Below are 24,312 nucleotides of genomic sequence, written 5' to 3'. Positions count from 1 at the left end.
TTATGTTAAAAATAATTGTTTTGGACATTTTTATTATGAACAGGTGTCAGTATTTCTGGAATAAATACATGCTGTGTGTCTGTGCATCTAACTTTACATTTTTCCCTGGTTAAAACAAACTCATAACTAATCCTCTTTCAGTCTTTATGTAAAATTTCTAACTGCCTAAAAGAGATTATCATAAAGAAGAATAAAGATAAATTCTTGGATTTATAAAATTAAATTTACATTTACCATGGTTAATAGTTTACTACAGTACAGCCTTAAAAATAAAGTTAAATAAAATTAAATGGAGGAATGAAATAACATCTTGAAAATTCAAATCATCCATTAATTTCTAAACTGATAGTTACTCGTGTATTAGCATAGTTATAGGAAGATATTCAAAATATCAACATCACTTATCTTGCTCAACAAAATTAACTATTTTGTGTATTTACACACTAATATATACAGGACTTGCTTAACTTTTTTCTAAAAGGATTATAGAAATTTTATGGTTCCTAATTTTCAAAGCTCTAATAATTTGTGCCTATGTACTGAGGTCAGTAAAACCTCACAATAACTTTTGGTATAACTCAATGTACCAGTGATAGTGTTTACCCTCAAGAGAAGAAACTATGAAACAATCTAGTTTTAGATCTTTATGTAAAAGATCAATAAATTAATTCATTTTCCAGTATGAATTAATATTTATTAATTTGCTATTTGTAAATCTTCTTATTAAATTACCAGTTAGGCCCTTCCTGATTAATAAGTCTGTGGAGTCTATTGATTATAAATAGATCCTTGGGGAAAAACACAACCATAAAAAATTCTATTTTAAGAATATTGAGGATAAAATTGGGAAAGTGTGGGGCAAAAAGCTTACCAACAGGGTTATAAATTTAATAGACAAATAGAAACTATTTAATGCCATTCAGAGCACTTTGATCTGTATTAAAAGTTCTAATGTTTCCTTTTGTTTAATTATATACTTTGTTTCTATAGTAACTCTAAAGCATATAATCCGTTGCAATGTTCCTAAGCCTTTTACATGGTGACTTCTTTTCAGTCCGTAAACAGTAATAACAATATAATCCTTGTTTAGAACTGCATCTTCTTCCTGAAGATCCCTTAATTAGTACGCAATAGAATTAAATGCAACTGCAGTCTCACTATACAAATTTGAATAATTAGAAGAAAAAATACAAATCCTAAACTAAGTACCTTAGTTTTCTAGGAATTTACTGCCACCTTCAGGTTTTAATCAAAATGCATTAGTACTATAGCTTTTACATTTCTAGGAAAGAGTCCCCTGGTTAATGCAGTAGAAATATTAACATTATTTTCTGGTTTTGAAGGCAAAGTGCTTTCTAACTTAGATTGCAGTACAAATGTCTTTCATGAAATGTGCTTTCATTTTGTCTTGTCTTTTATGATTCTTCTATAACATGTGATTGAAAATCAAAACCTACAGTTTGTTTTATCAGTCATTATAACTATAATTATACACTGGGAGCTCCTAGAAGACTGTCCAAAATATACTTAAGGATCTTTAGGTTAAATCTAATGAAAAACCCTTCAACAACAAAACTGTTTTCAATGTTCCATGTATTGATGCCCTCCAGCCAAAGACCACCCTGAACTTACCTGGAATTAAACAAGCTGGGTCTCTTGCTCATTGCAGTGAGGAAGCATATGCCACAGGGGATTGTGGGTGTCTTGAGAAAGAAGGTATTTTAAAAAGGACTTACAGGATTGTACTGTATTAGGGGATTTTTGGTAGGGCTCATAGAAGTGTCAGAAAGTGGGGGCAATTCTATGATTGGGCATCTTGATTAATCTTATTTATAAGACAGGAGGAATGAAGTGAGGCCAAAGATGCAATTGATAAAGAAGCAATAGGGGGAGGCTGCGTGTTTTCGTTGTCTGCAGACTGACCTTGTTTCTATCTAGACTTAGACAAGCTTGTAAGGGGGAGAAGGTCTTGGGGGTTTTTTTGTCTCGCTTCATCACAGAGTGGCCTTGTTTGATATTGGTGCTTTAAGAGGCTGTTTATGCTCAACGGGAGAACTCCAAGGCCTAGCCATGAGTGCCAGGCAGTTCCTAGTTTTCTTTCTCACATATACATTTGCAGCTCTACCAATATCCTTATTTTTTATTCCTTGAATTTGTGGTGAAATTACCAAAGTTTATTATAATTTTTAAGATGAAAATCAACAGAGTATGAAGCCCTGGTGTTTGTGATAAATGTTGCAAGGGTCAGAAACCCAGCTCAAAAAAAAAAAAAAAAAGCAAAACGGGAATTTATTAGAAGACTCATATGACACGAGAAAGATCGTGGTACAGAGGGAACGTGGGTCAGCTGGAAGCAGAAAGTTAAATGCCAGCTACCTGTCCGTCCTCCGTCTCTTCAGCTCCCTGTGTCGTCTTTCTACACAGGGCAGGAAACTTAATTGCCTGTAGTTCTTAAACTTTGTTGTCTTCCCAGTTTCAGTATGAGAGGGAGACGGATTCTGTTTCCACAGTCACAGCTTAAAAGCTCTCAGCAAAGGATTCTAATCGGGGCAGCCTGGGTTACATGCCCACCTCGTCTAAACAACTGTGACGGAGACTGGCAGACCATGAGAGAAATGGGTGCTCCCACTGAAGCCACATGATTGGGGGAAAAGCCTTTCTTGGAAAAAGGGGAACTGCAGTGCCCTGCAGACAAAAGAATTGAGGTCCAGCAGGGAGCAAAAAAATGATAATAATTATCAGTTCTGGGTTAGAAATATAACATTTGCTATAAAGAAAAAGGGCAAGAAGCAAGGAGACCAGTTAGGCCATCACAATCATCCCAATAAAATACACTAAAGGCTTGAATTAGGGCAGCATCTGGGGCACAGGACAAAAGAGGGTGATTTCAGAAAATGTTTCAGAGTTAAAATCTATAGGACTTGACAATTAGATATGGGGAGTCAAAATATGTAAATAGCCCTTACATAGGATTTATCATGTAATAGCCACTGTTCTAAGCACATAGTATATATTAATTCATGGAATCCTCCTCACAACACTATGAAACATTTAGAATTATTATTTTCATTTTCAGATGAGGACATTTGGAGGCACAGGAAGGTAAAGAAATTATCCAGTCATACAGCTGGTAAGTGACAGAGTTCACACACACTTAGTCTTGCTCCAAAGCCCATGAGTTTAGTCAGCTGCCACAGCCTGCCCAGGGCCTGAATTTGGGTGGATGGATTCATGAATCAAGGGTGGGAACAGAGGAGGAATACAACTGGGGTTGGGGCAGGGATGTGAAGAAGAGATAATAATTTGGTTTTGTATGTGTGAAGTTCAAAAAGTGTGACCACCAGATGGAAATGCCCCGCAGGTAACTTGTAATATATAACTTGGGTGAGGGCAGAGATTTAGATTTGGGATTGTCAGAACATACATAGCTGAAGTCAATGTAGTCATTGTAGTAGTCATTAAGTAGATGTACTTAAACATCCTGAAATCATAAATTTATCCTCAAACAAGTGAAAGCACCTTACTGTTTTTGCCATTAACAATGCCATTTTTTAATTCTTTCAATAATAAGTGAAATATGGTATTTCTTTTCCCATCCCTTTAATAGCAGCTGTCGTTTAGCCTCTGCTCAAGGATCTGGTTTTCTAAGCAGTTTCACATAAACTGTAATCTTTCTGGTAGAGATGAAAAGCTACCATGTGGCTGCTTCTGGACTAGAATTATGACACTTCTGTCCTCAAGAGGATGCGGCAGTGTGCTGGCAAGGTCACCCACCTCAAAACTAGATTAGACACAGGAAAACGGATAAGGAAAGGAAAAGTAAACTTTAAAGACTGTTACTACATAACGTTTTCCCTTGACCTTTAATAATAAAATGAGTCTTTGAAAGAGAATGCATTAGCTTCAAGTTTAAGAGCAAAGAAATTTTAGACTTACATTACTTTCTAGTGATAGAAAGATGGATGGATGGATGAATAGGTGGGTGGGTGGGGAGGAAGGGAGAGAGAGATAAACACACATTTTTCAGAAAGATTAGCAACTTGAGATAAAAGCTCAGTTTTAGAACACTCCAAATACGGGCGCCTGGGTGGCTCAGTTGGTTAACCATCTGCCTTTGGCTCAGGTCATGATCCTGGGGTCCTAGGATCGAGGCCCGCATCGGGCTCCCTGCTCCTTGGGGAGCCTGCTTCTCCCTCTGCCTCTGCCTCTGTCTGTCTCTCATGAATAAATAAATAAAATCTTAAAAAAAAAACAACACCCCAAATATAAGTTCTGTCACAGTATTTTGCCTCTTGTACCTTGTGAAAAACCTCATGACCAGAAATTCCTAATATATGACAAACTTATAAATAAACATATTAGAATTCTTACATTATGTTCATTTTGTTTTAAACATGAAAAATATTAAATAACAACTTTCTCTTTATACATCAAATACAGTTCCTGGTACATGGCAAGCATTAAAAATTACAGGTACAGGCTGCCCGTGAAGTCAGGGTCCATTCTGGTCCAATAAACTGGCCAGAGTGGGAAAGCCTATGGCATAGAAAGAACTTAGAGGGGGAAGTGGGAAAGGCCTGCACAGCCCAGTAACAGGGGAGAGATCTTGGTCAGCAGGGCACCAGGAAAAAAAAGAAAGTCAAAAGTAAGATGATAGCAGTGTGTCCAGCACAATACCAGAAAGGGGATACCCTCACCAGAGAACTGATGACTCTCACCAAAACAAATCTGATCACAAGGTTGTTTTCACACAGATTTTCCTAGAAGGAGAGAACTGACTTGAGGAGTCAGGTCTCCTTCTCAACTATACTTCCCAATTTAAATTATTAAACTGACACTTGGCTGCCCTTCAATCCCCTATGAGTTGGTCAGCCTAACTTCCCCAGAGCTGTCACCTTGGGGCATGTTACCAGTTTGCTAGGGCTGCTCTAACAAAATACCACAGACTGGGAGGCTTAAACAACAGAAACTCGTTTTCTCACAGTGCTGGATATTAGAAGTCCAGGATCAAGGTGTTGGCATGTTTGGTTTCTTCTTAGGTCTCTCTTCTTGGCTGGCAGGTAGTGACCTTGCCCTGTCCTCACATAGTCTCCTCTGTATGCACCTGTCTGATGTCCAAATTTCCTCTTCTTTTGTCAGTCAGATTGGATTAGGGTCCACCCTAAAATGATCTCATTTTAACTAATCACCTCTCTAAAGACCGTATCTCCAAATACAGTCACATTCTGAGGTGCTGGGGGTAATGGCTTCAGCATATGAATTTGGTGAAGGGGGTGGGAGGCACAATTCAGCCCATTACAGGATATATAGATAAAGTTCAAGTTTCTGGGCCTGTGAAATAAAGGGCAAGACTGGGCCACAGGGTCCAATGGGGGAAACTGTCTCAGTTAATCCCGCCCGACCTAGCAGCCACAATTCCTGTAATTCATCCATAAAGACAATATAAGGAACATGCATTTTTCACTAACCCCATTCTAAACTTTCATGTTTTTTTTAAAAAATATTTTAGATTTCCTTATCTTTAGCAATTAAAATAGTTTATATGCCAATTTGGCATGGGACTACATAAATCCTAACTAGTATATTCATCCTGCATCTACTTTTTTACCCTATAAATTCATTTTAGTTCAGTTTTAATGTACTGAACTTACTGGGCCCACAAACAAAATCTTCGAAATAACAGCCAATGTCCCTGTTTTTCTTTTCAACTAATTATCAGTGAGGTGTACACAGTTCTCTGAGTGGTGTTTGAGTTCTAAGTAACAATATGTATTTCAGAACAACCTGAGGAAGGCTGCAATGAAAAGTGCTCAGGCTACCAATGAGAGAAAGGGACAGAATGAGGAGTGTGCTCTTAATTTGCTAATTATTAGTGATGCACTGGATTAGTGATGGTTGGGGTGTTTTTTTAATGGAAAATGGCAGGAAGGGATGGGCTGATTATGAAATACTGGGAGCTGTGGCAGGAAAGGCCTATAAACTGATCCTAAAACAGAGACTGATTATAAACATGACAGCAGCGGGAGCAACTGATCATATCACACTTCACAGATTCTAACAATCCTCCTAAACCTTTTGACCAGAGTCTAATGGCAAACTGCCAATATATAATATAAAAATATCTATAAATACATTTTAGAGACTTTATTTTATAGTACTTTATAGATGATTATAGTTGTATATGTTTTCAAAGTAAATGCACTAATCGTTGTTTTTAAAATACAAATTTCCTATTTAGAATTTCAGAACATATGCGGTACATTTTTGTTAAAGTATAACATATATGTATATTTTAAAATTAAGTATAACTTGGCCATCATGAATATCTAAATATACCCCAATAGAGGTTGAACTGTGATGTAGGGAAGCAGAAACATTTGTTTAACACTCCAACTCTCCGTACCTATTAATGTAAATTGGCTGAAATCATTCTTAGAAGTGGACAGGTTATAAAGAACTTAACACACGAGTAATTCGAGACACTACAAATGACACTCAACACATCTTTTTATTATATACTAAATTTAAAAATACAAATCTTATTAAAAATGCTTATGAAACATTGTATATATAAGTACTGTCAAATACTATTGGATTATGACATTATGTACATTTGTTAAGGTTAATTAGAAACAGAACAAAGTATATAACTTTGCTGATAACGAATTTCAGAAGTCAAATATTTTAACATTTGGCAACTGTGAAGTAGTGATCCGCACAGGAAAATGTTTGCAGAGGTAAAATAGTAAGAAAACAAACGGAATAATGCAGATATTCCTGCCCTGTTAATAAGTAGCTCTCTTCCTCATCCTCTTCAGTCTCATTATAACAGAAATTAAAGTGCACAAGACCACCAGGAAAACTTGATTTGGTTGTACCCTAATATATACTACAGCCAATTGTGCTGCCATATTGAGGGTTTCAATTCTTTGTACTGTTCCTGAGGTTTTCGAAGTTAATTTTGCATGTGGCTAAGGGAAGAGAGGCCAATACTTTCTAAATTGCACCAAGTGGCCTTAAAGTGTAGAACCACCAAAGATAAAAATATTAATTTGGGAATAGATTCAAGAACATTATCCCTGTCTACTTTGCCCTAGGAATAAAATTAATATAAGAACCTAGTTTTACCTCTGGAAAATGCTTACTAAAAATCTGTTTCAAAAGGTCAGACATGAACAGCAAGCACCACAATACTGTCAGTTACTATTCACCACTTATATACTGCATCATAAATACCAGGCATAAATACCTGACCTCTACAGGTTCACAAGAAATACAGGTAGAAGCATGTTATTACTTGACACTAATTTTACTAATTAACATTAAGTATAATTTGTAAAAATAGGTCACCACCATACAATCAAGGAAGAGGAGAAGGAAAGCTCCTAGTCTACAAAAGTGCTCCCTTTAGCTTTCAAACATAGTAGCTTCATTTTGGGTAAAACAAGATTGTAAAGAAAGGCCATCAGTTCTAAATAAGCTGATGATGCCATATATACATACTCACGTATATATGTTTAAATTTCAATTCTGATTTAACGCAATGTACTAGTACAAACCATTTATAGGAAACATTTTATCAGGCTTATTTACAAACACAATGAGTGACAAAGATGGAAAAATCAAAGAAATTGCAGACAAATATAGCCATTTAGCAACACAGTTCACTAAAGATAAAACAGATTTGCATAATGTTTTTAAAACACAAAGAAAAAAATTTAGTAAGAAACCCCTACCATATATACCTATTGGTCATTGGACCTAAAAGGCAAATAAATGTAATGATCATGATTAAGTTTTTATTACTGTCTCATTGACATATCAATATGAGGTCTACTTAGAGTACTACCTACAAATACAGTCTCATGATTTGATGAGAATATGAAGTTATTGAATACATTTTTAACTCCCATGGCACATCACACTTGATAACACTAATAAGGTAGCTTTAGATAACACTTAAATCATGATTATGAATGTTTAATTGAATATTTTCCTTTCTGTAGCTGTGAAATGTAAAGCTTAGATTTGCTTCCATCAGGCCTCTTAAACCAAACTTCATCATGGTTAATTGTTGTAATTACAGCACTAAAAAGGGGGGGGAAAAAGGAATGAATGAATGAATTGCAATACGCCTCCACCACTCATTTTAGAGTACTAGCCATAAAACCAAAATAGCTGGACTGCAAGAGTAGGTTCAGATATATAATTGTCATTTACCACAACGCTGCACTATCAGCAGGGCACACTGTCAAAAACATCACATTCAGCAACACTTTTTAAAGAGACAATCTCCTTTCTTTCCTTAATAGAATTGGACATATTTACTATAAGAACTATTAAATGCACATCGTTCCACTACATCCCCACCCCAACCCACCCCCCCAAAACACACAGTGGAGCTAAAAACACTAATTATATAGTATTACACCTGCAATTTATATCAGCCCTGGCTGTAGGAAATCTTTGATTGTTTTAAATTTTTTTTCAAATGCTTTATTTTTTCAGAGTATCCACTTAAGTTTTTATTTAAATTCTAGTTAGTTAACATAGAGTGTAATACTGGTTTCAGGAGTGTAGGAAATCTTAAAAATACCAATCAATCCCTAATTCCTAGTGTCAAAACATCTGTAGGTAACTTGTATGGATTCTTTTTTGACACTACTTATCTTTAGGTAGAAATATTTTAAAAACAGATTTGTGTTTAATACTCATAGTATTTCATCTCTTTTTAAATCACATTTATGCTAAGTAGTCAGTAAAAATGTCTTAAAAGTAGTAAGATGAAAGAATCTAGGGGTATCACATAGAACCTAGTAATTAGCTCAGTGCGCTTCTATGAGGAAAGTTACTATACACAATGCTCCTACTATCCTAAAACTTTACAGATGAAATTACAGTCCAAGTAAAACCACTGTATTTGGAAAATGAGTATTCTTCCCTAAATACAAACACTGCATTTACCATTCATACCTAGAAAAAGATACTTTTCTTACTATAGAATGTTACCACTCTGAGAATTAAATCCTAAACTACTGAAGGAACAAAAGCAGTGATTAGCATTAATATTTTCCAAAAGCTACAACCAGATAAAACTTAGAAGGCTATCAGGGCGCCTGGCTGGCTCACGCAGTGGAGCATGTGACTCTTGATCTCGGGGCTGTGGATTTGAGCCCCATATTGGGTGTAGAGATTACTTAAAAAAATAAAATCTTAAAAAAAAACAAAACAGAAAAACTTAGAAGGCTGTATAACTATAGAAACGTTGTTTAAGCTTAGACAGATTGAGTCTTTTAAAAGGCAGCTTTCAGTTTTCAAGTTATACTCTAATTACTGTGACTCTTAAGGCTTTCGTTAATTTTCCATTCCTTTCCTACTCTAATTGATACATGTTCTTTGTATCCAAAATACTGTAACACAACCAAAAAAGTTAACGATTAATGTATCTACCCAAAACTCGTAACAGAATGGTTTAAAGATCACAATATTAAAATCCTAACAATTCATCTACTTTAAGAACTAACAAATAGGACCACTTACCTGGGCTAAATAATTCCAACATTTCCTCTTGTGTTAATGCTTGTGCTCAAGAACTTAATATATGATGTAGGTCTATAAATATTAACACTGGTGAACACACATGCTAATCAAATCATATGCCAAGAGAAAAGAAGGATCCATAGGCAACTAATGGTGCATTATGAATGCACTACAGACGGGGCAAATATTTATTGACAATAATGTTGTAAATACTGAACAATGGTGAAATGATAATTTTTACCTTGTAGGACATTCATCTTTTTTATCAATACATATTGTTTGTCCACGTATATACCATTCACCATCATAGTATAATCTTCCTTCTTCGGATCTAGCACTGTGCAGATGTTTTTCCAGTTTCACAGGTGCTAAAGGGATCAGTTCAAAAACTGTTATATTAATAAGACATTGTCAGAAAAACAAAAGTGCAGAACATTAAGCAGTAACACCAATCCATGCATATATGTGAAAAAACACTAAAAATATTTCTTAGATAACAACTGTAAATCTAATAGAAATAAGAGAGGGGCGCATGGGTGGCTCAGTCGGTTAAGCGACTGCCTTCGGCTCAGGTCATGATCCCAGAGTCCCAGGATCGAGCCCCGGATCGGGCTCCTTGCTCAGTGGGGAGCCTGCTTCTCTCTCTGATGCTCCCCCCTCTTATGCTCTCTCTCTCACTCTCTCTCAAATAAATAAATAAAATCTTTAAAAAAAAAAAAAGAATTTAATTTCTTACATTTCTTATATAATTCAGTAAGTTTTTAATATAACAACAAAATGAAGCTATACAATGTACAATAAATCATCAGTTAACTAGACAAGTGCCAGAAGGGGAAGCAGGTGCATTATCAGTTACTAGTGCCAATTTTAAGTAGGATTTTAAAACATTGTAATTCCAGGAGTAGTGTTCACTGATGCAATGAAACCACTGATGGGGGCGCTGTTTGGTATGTGGGTGACTTAACAGCCCTGATTCAACCAGTCCCCACAGAGAAGATTCCTGAACTTAGATTAAATGACTTACGTTCTGTTTTCACTCTGTGTGGACCCAGTGTAGCCATTGCCTTAATTAAAAAAAGAAAGACATTGAGTTTATAGACTGAAAGTACATTGTGGGATCTATTTAATGTCTACAACACTACTGATGACCTCAGTAGCTAACAGTGAAATACAATCTTCAGTTGCTTTAATAAATTTTAATGTCTAAGACCATAAGGAATATAAAGAATAACCATTCCACCTAGAGGTGTTGTCAATACCTGAATTCATCTCTTGCAACTAAGAAGTTTCTGAAAACGGAAAAATTTAATACAAAAAATAAGTCTCCACTTTCAAACAAGCACAGAAAATCCTATAATTTTTGAATGTTTAATGAGAGAATGCAAGACATACAATAAGAGTTCAAATATTCACTTTCATTCATTCAACAAATATTTATTGAGTGCCCTCAGAAAGCCAGGACTGGGCTAAGGACTAGGCACAGAAAGATTATATATTACTTTTGTATAATAATTATTATTATTACCCTAAATAAATGCTTTTCTGTACTTTTGCATAAATTATTAATTACATTATTACAGGAAAAAATACAAATTGCTGACATGTCTCTCTTAAAGTATTCTTGCAATCCACAGTTATCTGTATTAGCATTAACTGCCACAGAATGTTGCAAAGTAAGGCATATTAACAATAATCATATTTTCATGTATTAGTGAAAAATCACAGAATCTTACAAAGTAGACTATAAACAGATAACTTGTATTCCATTGCTCTTTAATCATACCTTCCTAATTGTTGTCCAGTCTTCAAGAATATCAAGATCTTGTAGCATATAAACTATATATGGACGTGGAAAAGTCAAGGTCAATTTAGCTGTAAGAATTTCACACTTTGAATTTTATTTCCAAACTTCTGTTTTTCAGAGAATTGGAACAATGATTTGTGGACATAATCCTTTGGCATGCTGAATTCTGACTTCAAATTATTCTCCAAAAAACTCAGTACCAGGATAAATATATTTCAGTACTTCAGATGCTATAACCATATTCTCTTAATTCTAGGATATCACTAATTATAAGATATACCACCAACGTAATCACTGTTTTGAGGTGGGGATGGGAAAAGACAGGGGTAAGGGGGAGGGTACCACAGGGAACACCAAGATTGAAAGCACATACTACTTCAAGTTAAAGACACTCCAGTTTTGGAGGCTCATGGGTGGCTCAGTCCATTAAGTGTCTGACTCTTTTGATTTTGGCTCAGGTCATGATGACAGGGTCGTGAGATTGAGCCCCGCACGGAGCTCCGCGCTGGGCATGGAGCCTGCTTATGATTCTCTCTCTCCCTCTCCCTCTGCTGCTCCTCTCTCTCTCTCAAAAAACAAACAAAAAACGTAAAATAAAAACTTCAGAAACATTGAAAAGTGTTAAAAAATATACATGTGAATTAATCATGCTATATTCACATCAAAGCCTTTGTGAACTACAAAGCCATATTTTCAAAGTTGAGATCATGACTAAATTTCTACTCCTTCCCTACCCCTCTTAATCTAAACTATATTCTTCTGCCTCAGTTTTGTAAATCATCTTTTGCCTATTACAGGATCATATAAATAAAGTCAATGTATACTAATAAAAATTACAAAGATAGGGACAATGCAAAAATGTATACCAAGGCAAAAAAAAATTTAGAAAAGGATATCTGAAACAACAACTGGCTTCTTTTTGTCAGGACTGAAAGGATCCTTCCTCTTTTTTCTTGACTGAAGCTCATCATTCCACAGCTCTGGCAAGTAAATAAAAATTAAGTATTAGCTGATTTCTGGAGATCAAAGTGGGGGAAAAGGCTCTGTAATTTCATGGTAGCAAAATTTCATTGGAAGCTATGTATATACACATATGACTATATAATTTCATGAGCAGCTATATATTCATAAAATTTCCTCTGCCTTTATTAAAGTAAAAATCAACTTGGCACTTAATGACTAATAACTGATGAACATATGTCAGGTACTTTGTTAAATATACATTGCATGCATTGTGTCATCCTCAAAGCTATCTCTGAGGTAGGTATTCCTATTATTTCCATTTTACAGATGAGGAGACTGATTTAGAAAAGCTAAAGTAACTGTTCATGGTCACCCAAGCAGTAGGGACTGGGGCAGTGGCATTACGAGTTCAGCGTGTCTGACCCCACTGTACCTATTCTACACCAGAGAAATAAAATCTCTAAGAGGAAAAGCAATATACACGCAAGACCTGTAGAGTAACCCAGTACATCTTCAACCCAATGTAGAAAGCCTTTCCATAATACCCCTGAAAAAGCAATTTCAACCTTGGACTGATGTAATTATTAATGAGTTTTTCCTTTTTCTGAGACAAAAATCTCCCTCCCTGTAATTTCCAGTTTGTGTGATACCAAAAAGAAAAAGTTTTTATTCCTTCTTCCACCTGATCTTTCAAGACTTAAAGGGAAGAACATATACTGCAGTTGTCTTCCAGTACTATTCTTATATTATAAAAATATTCTTACTATTTTATAGTATACCATTCTTACTCCTGTAGTTGCTGTCATACTTCTCTTTTGTCCCTTTTCACGCACTCCATTTTCTATGTCTTTCTGAAATGTGAATTCAAATCAAAGCAACAATCACAAGCCTATCAAATTCTTTAGAAGTCTCCCCCTTTCTCCTCTCATTAGGACACTTCATTTACATAACATTTATATCAGGAGACTCGGATATTATGAGACACTACAGTAAACCACAGGTTCAGTGTCACTTAAAGTAAACATCACCATCACATCATTCCCGTTACCTGACGTAATATCAATGCTGTGCCTATCCTCTTCAAGCCTTCTTATCTTCTCCTCCAGTTCACTCTGGACTGTATCATATAACAAAAGCTTTTCGCTCTGGAAAAAAAAAAGGTTATGCGTAAGTAGAAATAAAAAATCGGTCTTAACTATGAGTACTAAATAACTTACTCTTTTTTTTTTTTTTAAATAACTTACTCTTAAAGTACTTTAACACATGATGCTTTTGTCTGCTAACTTAAAATTTTTTTAAGATAAAATGCCAAAAACACGAAAGAAATGAAACTAGAAAATATAGAATCTAAGTATAGATTTAAATACATGCAATTAAATTGTTTAATAACATCTAAATTTATATGTGATATGAGGGTAAATGTTTACATACAATTCATAGTAAGCTCCAATGGCCCCTTTTAAATATAAGCAGGTCCTACCTGTCACTATAATAGAGAACCTGTCCTATAAAGTAGATCATTATAAAATGGTTCATTTTTTCTCATCACAACAATAATTGAGCCTTTATTCCTCACTAACATCTCAATATGATACAAAATAGACTACTGTATCACAAAGAGAAAGATTCAAGTACGAATTCTGTAATCATTTTAAATCTAATGAGAGTCAAAATCATAAAACTGCAGACTATATCTAGACCTCTCAACAAAACTATAGAAAGACTGAGGGACTTGCTAAAAGAGACTATTTACTACTAGCAAATCAGACTAGAACCCAGGTCTACTAGTTCTAGCCCCTTGTTCTTTTAATTAGAAAACATTATATCCCTTATTTTCAAAGGGATAAAATATACATAAATATAATATTTAGATTTGTTATATAAAAAGCTTATGACAGATCCCCAACCCATCCACCACACCCTTACTCTAGTGAGGATAGGCTACTGATATATAGTTAGATATGACTGTCGTCTCATAGAGACTACTGGAATACAGTTAAATAGGATTTCTTGTGGAAGGCCCAGGCCACACCCATTTGGCAGCACTCCCAGTGTAAATCATGAAATCCTCTCTTTCGGGTTTGAAATTTAGTCTACACATGCTTGAAGGTTCTCCTGAGTGGTAGAGAGAAGATGGCTTTTGTCAATTTGAGGCAAGCCAGGAGCTTGAGAAAGTAAAGCTGAAGACTAAAACTCGATCTCATATGAAAAATCATCTCCTTGCTTGCTACCCTCTATGCTTATTTCTTTTTACTTGTTCGCCTACCTTTGGTAAAGCCTTATGAAATATTCCAGCCTTATCTACATTGTGCTACAAGCACTGGGAAACATTATATATCAGAGGAAAAGGGAGAGCAGACCCCAGCCATAGTCAAGATAGTGTGACAGCTATAGACAGATCAGATTCTCCAACCAAAGATGACTCCTAATGCAGAGTGGAAGTGATAAAGCTTTTGTTTTTAAGCTTATGAAAATTTAACTGCTGCAGTCTCTTTCATTTCTATTGATAAAATTGCCCTAGGTCAACCAAAATTCTAAAATAAGTCCACTAATCATTCTTTATAATTAAAAAAACAAAACAAAACACAATGAGCCTGAAATATTTAAAGCTTTGAAGACACCTCTAAAGATATTAAAAGTATAAAGTGTACAGATAGAAGTGCCTTGAATCTATTCACAGTCTTATTTCTTTGTCCTTCTCTCTCTTATCCTCAACCCCGTAAGATCCTCAAAAACCTTTCCTGAGTAGGAAAGAAAGTCATTAACACAGGAGCGAGAGGACACCTGGAAAAGAAATGGGCATCCAAACTCCCCTGCTTAGGTGCCTCTACAGGCTTCTTTGTTCAATAGGTAATTCACCTTTTTTAAAGTACTTACTATAATTATATATTTGGCTTCAAGATCCCATACCCCTCCGATCTCCAAACCTGTACTTACTCCTTTGAATGTGGATAGGAGTTACTGACTCACTTCTAATGGATAGAATGTGGCAGAAATCTAGGTCATAAAAAACATCGTCACTTCCATCCTGCTCTCTTGGATCACTCACTCTGAGAGATGCAGTCACTGGGTCCTGGGGACCCTCAGGCAGCATCTGGAGAGGCCCATAGAACTAAGGCTTCCAACCAACAACCAGCAAAAACTTGCCAGCCTTGTGAGTGAGTCACCTTGGAAGCAGATCCTCCAGCCCCCAGTCAAGCCTTCAGATAACTGCTTCGGCTGGCTGACCTCTTTATTGCAACTTTATGGGACTCCCTGAGCCAGAACCAACCAGCTAAGTTGCTCCCAAATTCCTGGCTACAGAGACTACAAAATAATAAATTTTATTCTTGTTTTAAGTCACTAAGTTTTGGAGTAATTTATTACAAAGCAACAGACAACCAATACAAGAGCTCTCAACAAGATTATTTCTATACACCTTTTCCCAAGAAGCTACTCTACCCAACTGAAAATGAGAACAAGATCTAGTGGAAAAGACGTAAAGGGAACTTCTAGAGTGATGGTGAAAAGACACCCCATGAAGATAGCGATGCAGATGGCCTAGAAAGCATCTGAAGGAGGGCACAGGATGGAGCAGGACAGGGGATTCTAGGGAAACAGGGGACGCTCCTCGGGGATTATCTGATGCATTTGATCACATGGAAAACAGCATTAGGGAGCTTTCATAAATCTGCTGGAATCTCTGAGAAGAAATGACAAAACTAAGAATAAATGAAGCAATTATTAATTCCGAGGCTACAAATAGATTTGTATAAAAAGGGAAGTTTGAGTGTAGTGTAACTCTTGGCTCAGTAAACAATATTTATAGCTACAACGAAAACAAAAATTGAGACATAACAGTATTGGAAGAATGGGATGAGGGAAACTATTACGGAATCTTCAGCTTTCATAACAGGAAACCAATAGATAATATCTAAAACTGATATTATTTAGAAATATGAGGGCAAATTCCAGAAGCTGTAACTACAAGAGTTAGATCATTGCTCCTGGAATGTAGAATTTAGAGATGGGAGAGGGGACTGCTGTGTTTCATTATAAGCCGGTGCCTTAGGAAACATGTACACATATTACCTGCTAAAAGCAAAGGTTTAAAAGAGTATTTAGAACTGTAGGGAAATCCTCACGAAATGGTAATCGTAAAACAGGATATAAAATAGTATGTATAGTTATACCAGCTATGTGAAAAACAATTATACAAACATGCACATACTTACTAACAAATGTCCACTGCTTGGTAGATTATGGTTCATTGTATTTACTTCTTTAGACTTAATTCTCAAGTTTTCTCAATACTTATTAATGTTATAATTAGAAAAAAATAAATAAATGAATAGATAACCAAGATCAGAGCCCTGAAGAGCCTCAATTTTCTCAGGAACTGGAATCCTAACCCTGAGCCCTCAGGGCCTGAGACCTTGCTACCACCTGCTGTCGATCTTAACACTCATCTCCAGATCCATGGGGAGGCTTAAATGAGATAACCTAAATAAAGCATCACCACCTGTCCCAGTGTCTGGCACACTGTATTCTATAAATGTGATTTCCTTCCTTAATTTGACACAAACCATCTGCTGCCTCGATTGCCTCTGTGGTTTGCTGGCATACTCTCTGTACGCATACCCTTATGAACATGTCTTCTAGTCTCTGGTCCTGGCCCCTCTTTCTATCTGCTGCTAATCAAACTTACTTTGACAACTGGCAGTGTGTCTCCCTTCTTCCCACTTCCCCTGCCTCTCAGTTATTTCTATATGAGCCAAATGTAGAACTAAGTAATAAGCAGATAAAAAGCCCTGAATAACAAAGTTTCAGATTTAATGGTAAATTGCATGAATGACTAGAAAGATCAAAGGATTTCAGTCTTGGTTCTGCTGCTCCTTAAACATGTGACCCTAAGCAAATTACTTAAGCTCTCTGAGCCCCTCAGTTAACCCATTCATAAAATCAAGATAATTCCTATTTCATTAGGCTGTGGTAAGGATTAAAATGAGAGTGAATATAAAATAGATAACTCTAAATGTAAGTTTCCTTCCAGCCTTTATTTCATGTCTAAAATGCCCTTGAACTACTGATGAGTATTAATTATATAAGTAAACAGATCATTTATAATACTAATTCTATATTAAGTATTAAAAAACCAAGCCATAACTAAATTAGAAGAAATTTAGGTAAATAGCATCTCTATGGAGGAGGGAAGACTTTCAAAGCTGAAAAATGATGGAAGAGGGGTGCCTGGGTGGCGCAGTTGGTTAAGTGGCCAACTCTTATTTAGGCTCAGGTCATGATCTCAGGGTGCTGAGATCAAGCCCCACATTGGACTCCACACTCAGCAGGGAGTCTGCTTGAGATTCTCTCTCTCTCTCTCCCCCTCTGCCCCTGCCCCCACACTCTCACACGCACTGCTCTCTCTCTAAAATCTTTTTTTTTTAAGATTTTATTTATTCATTTGAGAAAGAGAGAGCATGAGCTAGGGGAGGAGCAGAGGGAGAGAGAGAAGCAGACTCCCCACTGTGCAGGGAGCCGGATGCGGGACTCGATCCCAGGACCCTGGGATTATGACCCGAGCCGAAGGCAGACACTTACTGAACTGAGCCAGCCAGGCGCCCTAAAATAAATAAATCTTTAAAAAATGATGGAAGAGGGGCACCTGGGTGGCTCAGTCATTAAGTTCTGTCTTCGGCTCAGTCATGATCCCAGGGTTCTGGGATTGAGCTCCGCATCAGGCTCCCTGCTCAGCGGGAAGCCTGCTTCTCCTCTCCCATTCTCCCTGCTTGTGTTCTCTCTCTCGCTGTGTCTCTCTCTGTCAAATAAATAAATAAAATCTTTAAAAAAAAAAGATGGAAGAGAAAGAATATCAATATATTTGTCTAAGTAAAATATATTACTTGACGATACACTGCTGACTTTTATGTCTGACAATACAGTAGACTAGATATCCTCAAAACAAAACCCAGAAAATCTCAAAACAAAACAAAACCTCCCAACACACCTACACAGATATTCTAAATAAAATACCACAAACATCTTTTTAAAGGTATAGTTAAGGGGCGCCTGGGTGGCTCAGTCGTTAAGCGTCTGCCTTCGGCTCAGGTCATGATCCCAGGGTCCTGGGATCGAGTCCTACGTCGGGCTCCCTACTCAGCGGGAAGCCTGCTTCTCCCTCTCCCACTCCCCCTGCTTGTGTTCCTGCTCTCGCTGTGTCTCTCTCTGTCAAATAAATAAATAAAATCTTTAAAAAAAAAAATAAAGGTATAGTTAAGCTCTTAAAAAAGTAAGAGAGATCTCCAAGAACCAAAAATAAACAAGGAGCAGGAAACCATCATGCTAACCTGGTGTTGAAGCTATGGTTTCCTTGAGGGTATTTGCTGGTGTTGGTAACCTAGAGGAATGGTTTTTAGTGGCTGTTTGGGAAAAAGAGAAAGATCTTGGGCCTAAGCAAAGTGAGGAACAAGAACTGGGATCCCTGCATAGCCCTGAAGGGTTATATCTTCAAAGAAAAGGCAGACTAGAAAAGATTCACCTGAGGGAAATTCAGATGAATCTCAGGCAATAAATGGAAGTTTTTCCCAAAAATACGTCATCTTAGGCCTGATCTCTACATATTTGAGATTCAAATGTAGATTACCTGCATCTTCTAGGAAATTCCAAGCCAAAAAATTAAAGCAGTCATGTGCTTTTGACATACCAGGATGCCTAGCTGAAACAACCTAGAAGAAATAAAAGCAGATACTATCTGAAGAACTACATCCTCTGTCCAAGGTGCACAGAATTCCAACCAATAAAGCCTGCTACAGTCCAGAATTATGAAATAAGGAAATAAGCTGTGAGGTTTGGCAGAAATTTGAAGAAGAAAAAAAAAAAAAAACAGCAGAATTAGACTCTGAAGAACTTCAGATAATATATTGAGTAAAAAATATGAATTAAGGGGCGCCTGGGTGGCTCAGTTGGTTAAGCATCTGCCTTCAGCTCGGGTCATGATCTCAGGGTCCAGGATCAAGCCCTGCATCAGGCTCCCTGCTCAGCGGGAAGTCTGCTTCTCCCTCTCACTCTCCCTCTCGCTCTCTCTCTCAAATAAATAAAAACCTTTAAAAAAAATATATGAATTAAGTATTAAGAAATACGGAAGACAAAATGAGGACTTACATATGACTAACTCAAGTTCCAGAAGGAAGCAGAGAAAACGAAAGAAAGGCAATACCAGAAAAAATAATATCTAAGAAATTTCCAGAACTAATGGAAAACAAATTCTCAGATTCAGAAAGCACAACAAATCCAAGTAAGGAGAGAAAAATAATCTCTATGGAGACACACAATAAAGAAACTGAAGAACAACAAAGAAAAGAATGTAAAAATAGCTAGTAAAAGGAAGGAAAAAAGCTATCTACATATGATTACAGACTTCTAAGCAGATTGTGGAAAGTAAAATCCTAAAAATGTTAAGAGGAAATAATTATCATCCTACAATGTTTTATCCCCCTAAACTGTCGTTCCAGAATTATACAAATAATTATACAAATAAGCTATTTTAGACAAGTAAAAACTGAGTTTACCATCAGTGGACTCTCAGTGAAGAAATGCTTAGGATGTTCTTCAAGAGGCAGAAAAGGAACTTGCAAGGAAGGGTTACAACTCAAAAACAATGAGCAAAAAACTAGTAAAATATGCAAAAACCTAAAAAGAACTAAATCAATGAGATCAGAATAATGCTTCATTTGAAGGGTAAAAAGGCAAAATGGAACTAAAGGACTGAAAACTATAACTTGTACTTTGGGAGGGAGGAACTAGAGTTAGAGAGTTCAAGGGTCCTTTATAATTCAGGAGGAGGACAGAGTTATTAATATTTGATTCTAATGTAGATATGCATACTGAAAATTTAAGCTAATCATTAAAATATAGAGAGTACCAATGTATGATGCAATTTTTTTTTTAAAAGATTTTATTTATTTGAGCGAGTAAGCAAGAGAGAGAGCACGAGCAGGGGGAGGAGCAGAGGGAGAAGCAGACTCCCCGCTGAGCAGGGAGCCTGACACAGGGTTCAATCCTGGGACTCTAGGATCATGACCTGAGCCAAAGGCAGACGCTTAACTGACTGAGCCACCCAGGTGCCCCTGTATGATGAAATTTTTAAAACTCAATAAACCACACACACCCAGGAAAGGTCAGGAAAGAATAAAAAAGGATAAAGCAGAAAAAATAGAAAACACAAAATAGGTTACTATTACATAGCAAAATAATCACTACAAATATAATTGGACTAAATTTACCAATTAAAAGACAGGGATTCTTAAAAATCAACACATGTCCTATTTATTTACAAATAATATGCCTAAAATATAGACCATAAAAAAGTTGGAGAAAAAGGATAAAAAACCTCTCATCAGGCAAGGGGCGCCTGGGTGGCTCAGTCGTTAAGCGTCTGCCTTCAGCTCAGGTCATGATCTCAGGGTCCTGGGATCGAGCCCCACATCAGGCTCCCTGCTGGGTGGGAAGCCTGCTTCTCCCTATCCCACTCCCCCTGCCTGTGTTCCTGCTCTCGCTAACCCTCTCTCTGTAAAAAAAAAAAAAAAAAAAAAAAAAAGTCACAGTGTGGTATCACTTCACACCTATTAGTATGGCTATTATCAAAAAACAAAAGATAACAAGTGTTGGTGAGGATATGGAGAAATTGAAACCCTGTGCACAGGTGATAGGAATGTAAAATGGTGTGGTTACCATGAAAAATAGTATGGAGTTTCCTTAAAAAAATTAAAAATAGAACTATCTGATCCAAGCAATCTGACTTCTGAGTATATTCCCAAAAGAACTGAAATCAGGATCTCAAAGAGATTTGCACTCCCATGTTCACTGCAGCACTACTCACAATAGCCAAGATGTGAAAAACAACCTAAATGCACAATGAAGGATGAATGGATAAAGAAAATATGATATACACCTACAATGAAATATTATTCAATCTTTAAAAAATTCCGAAGTCCTGCCATACAATACAACATGGATGAACCCTGAGGACATTATGCTAAATGAAATAAGCCAGTCACATAGGGACAGATATTGCATGATACCACTTATATAAGGTATATAAACTAGCCAAACACATAGAAACAGAGAGTAGCCAAAAGCTAGGGAGAAAGGAAACTGGGAAGTTGCTGTTGGGTGGGTATAAAGATTCAGTTAAACCTCATGATTAAGTTCTAGAGGTCTGTATTACAACAGTGTACTGATAGTTAAGAATATTGTATTGCACAGTTAATATTTGTTAAGAGGGGTAGATCTCAATGTTAAGTGTTATGTTGTTGTTTTTTTTTAAGATTTTATTTATTTATTTATTTGACAGAGAGAGAGAGAGCAAGCACAAGCAGGGGGAGCGGGAGAGGGAGAGGGAGAAGCAGGCTTCCCCACTGAGCAGGGAGCCTGATGCGGGACTTGATCCCAGGACCCTGGGATCATGACGTGAGCTGAAGGCAGACGCTTAACCATCTGAGCCACCCAGGCGCCCTCAATGTTAAGTGTTCTTACCACAGTTAAAAAAAAATTTTTTAAAGAAGAAAGTAAGAAAAAAGAAAAAGATAAAAGAAATTCCATAGGAGATAAGTTTCGCTGGGAGCTCTGGAATCATGAGCATTCAGTCTCCAGGACTGTACCATCCTTTTTGATCAAAGGAATCCATGACAGTGGACGTGCCTTATGGGGCATTTCATCATCGGTACCTTTGGCCTCCAGATCTGAAATGATGAATGACTTTACTATTTTGAAAGGAACAATATGTGGATTTTCTTAGGACATAAAGAAGAAAACTAGTAACAAAAAAAATAATAATAAAGGAGGTATTAACAAATCCACCATCACACAGAGAATTCCAACAGACCTTCCTCAGTAATTGAAAGATGAGGCAGACAAAAAATAAGAAACAATAAGTCCATACTTCTATAAATAAATGAACTGAAAGAGTTACGAGGAATGAGATACTTGCATAGTTTCAAAGTACTTCTCCCTAAAATACTTATTAATTACAATGTGAAAAAAAAAATTAAGCGTACTGAGAGAAACCTGGAAGACACCACTTAAATCGAGTGATCAAAGTGTATATCACCATAATGGTACATATCCAAATTGTGTGCTGCCTGAGAGAATTCAGTGAGAACACATCACTACTGTGATACTGAGAGGCAAAACCCACTTCTAATCATGAAGAAATAGCAGACCAATTCAAAACTGACATTCTACATATAACTGGACTGCAGTTTTCAAATTTGTAAAGATCATGAAAGGAAAGACTGAAGAATTGTTCCACACTGAAGGAAACTAACAACATGACAACTAAATGCAATGACAAAGACACTAAGTGATTCTGAACGGATCTCTGCTATAAAGGGTGCTGTTGGGACAACTGCTCAAACTTAAATGGGGTCTGAGCATTAGATGGCAGTAACATCAATGTACATTTCCTGATTATGATGACTGTAGAATCGTTATACAAGAGAATGTCCTTCGTTTGTTGTATTCAGGGGTGATGGGGCATCATGTTGCCAACTCATTCTCATGTTCACCAGAAAAGTTCTTTCGTACTTTCTTGCAAATTTTCTATAAGTATAAGACTGTTAAAAAATACATATATCATAACGACAAGATGTACTAAGCACTCACAGAACTGATGACTGCAATCTTAAATATATATTTCTCTGAAAGAGAAAAATATGGGATATTCCTAACTCATTTTATGGATCTTGAAATCAAATCAAGGACAGTATGAGACTTAAAAATTAAATCTCACTGACAAACATAGAAATGAAGCTTCTAAACAAAATATTAGCAAACTGAATCTGGTAATTCACAAGAAAAATAATCATTTCAGGAATTCAAGGATGGCTTAACATTAGAAAATACATTAAGAGCAAAAAACCATGACTGATTCAATAGATATAGACCAAGCATTTAATAAAACCTAAAACCTAACAACCATTCCTGGTTTTAAAAAAAAAAAAAATCTTAGAAACAAAAGAAAATTTCCTTAACTTGGTAAAAAGAGTATTTATCAAAACCCAATAGTAAATATCATACTTATTGGAAAACCATAAGAAGCATTCCCTTAAAATCAAGAACACAACCATGATCTGCTTTCATTGCTTCTATTCCATGATGTTCTACCAGTGTCATTAAGTAAAACAAATAAGAGGAAGATCAGAATGGAAGAAACAAACTGCCATTTTTCACAAATGACATTATTATCTACATGGAAAATCTAAGAATCTGTAATTAAATCATTAGAATTAAGAAGAGAGGTAGATATGGTTGGATATAATATCAATACACAAAAATACTTTTTTATACAGCAGCAGGAAATAGTAATTTTTTAAAAGATGTTACTAGGGGCGCCTGGGTGGCTCAGTCGGTTAAGCGGCTGCCTTCAGCTCAGGTCATGATCCCAGGGTCCTGGGATCGAGCCCCGTATTGAGCTCTCTGCTCAGCGGGGAGCCTGCTTCTCCCTCTCCCACTCCCCCTGCTTGTGTTCCCTCTCTCGCTGTCTCTCTCTGTCAAATAAATGAAATCTTTAAAAAAAAAAAAAAGATGTTACTAAACAACAAAATATTTTAACAATAGCAAGTGTAAGAAGAGCAAAGTAAAATTATCAGTTTATTGAGATATCAAGGCTTACTAGACTGAAAGCAGTAAAGAAGGTATTATGCTACCAGTGCAGAAATAGTCCAACAGATGAATGGAACAAATTAAAACAGCTAGAAACAAGCTGCCATATAAGTGGACATTTGACATAAGAGATGGGGAGAAAAAAGATGGAATTGCTGATTCATGGTAAAACAATGGAGTACAGAATAAACGCTGTTGTCATTACCTATCCATATGCAAAAAAAAATAGATCCATACTTTATATCATATGCAAAAATTAAAGGTAAAGGTTAGCAATCTAAATGTTAAAAAGCAAAATTTCAACCTTTGAAAGGAAAATATGTCTTTTTACCTCAAAGTGGGAAAGACACAAAAAGCACGTATCA

General features: G+C 36.3%; 1 protein-coding gene across 2 annotated transcripts in view; it reads right to left on the bottom strand.

Moving 5' to 3' along the window:
* Positions 1–6,407: 6,407 nt before the first annotated feature.
* BRMS1L (BRMS1 like transcriptional repressor) overlaps positions 6,408–24,312 on the bottom strand; it is a 28,419-nt gene continuing 10,514 nt past the window's right edge. The window contains exons 5-10 of one of the 2 annotated variants that reach the window (XM_032404964.1): positions 13,356–13,452; positions 12,241–12,324; positions 11,324–11,388; positions 10,565–10,604; positions 9,782–9,929; positions 6,408–8,088 (exon numbers count right to left, since the gene is read on the bottom strand). In XM_032404964.1, the coding sequence (XP_032260855.1) occupies positions 7,971–8,088; positions 9,782–9,929; positions 10,565–10,604; positions 11,324–11,388; positions 12,241–12,324; positions 13,356–13,452 (552 nt within the window). In that variant the 3' untranslated portion in view covers positions 6,408–7,970. The remainder of the gene's footprint in view (positions 8,089–9,781; positions 9,930–10,564; positions 10,605–11,323; positions 11,389–12,240; positions 12,325–13,355; positions 13,453–24,312) is intronic. The other variant, XM_032404965.1, reaches the window with a different exon arrangement.

Source organism: Phoca vitulina, unplaced genomic scaffold (genome assembly GCF_004348235.1).
Source record: "Phoca vitulina isolate PV1807 unplaced genomic scaffold, GSC_HSeal_1.0 scaffold7, whole genome shotgun sequence".
NCBI classification, from domain to species: domain Eukaryota; kingdom Metazoa; phylum Chordata; class Mammalia; order Carnivora; family Phocidae; genus Phoca; species Phoca vitulina.
Note: the sequence above shows the minus strand (reverse complement) of the source record. Positions and strands in the feature narration are given on the sequence as shown.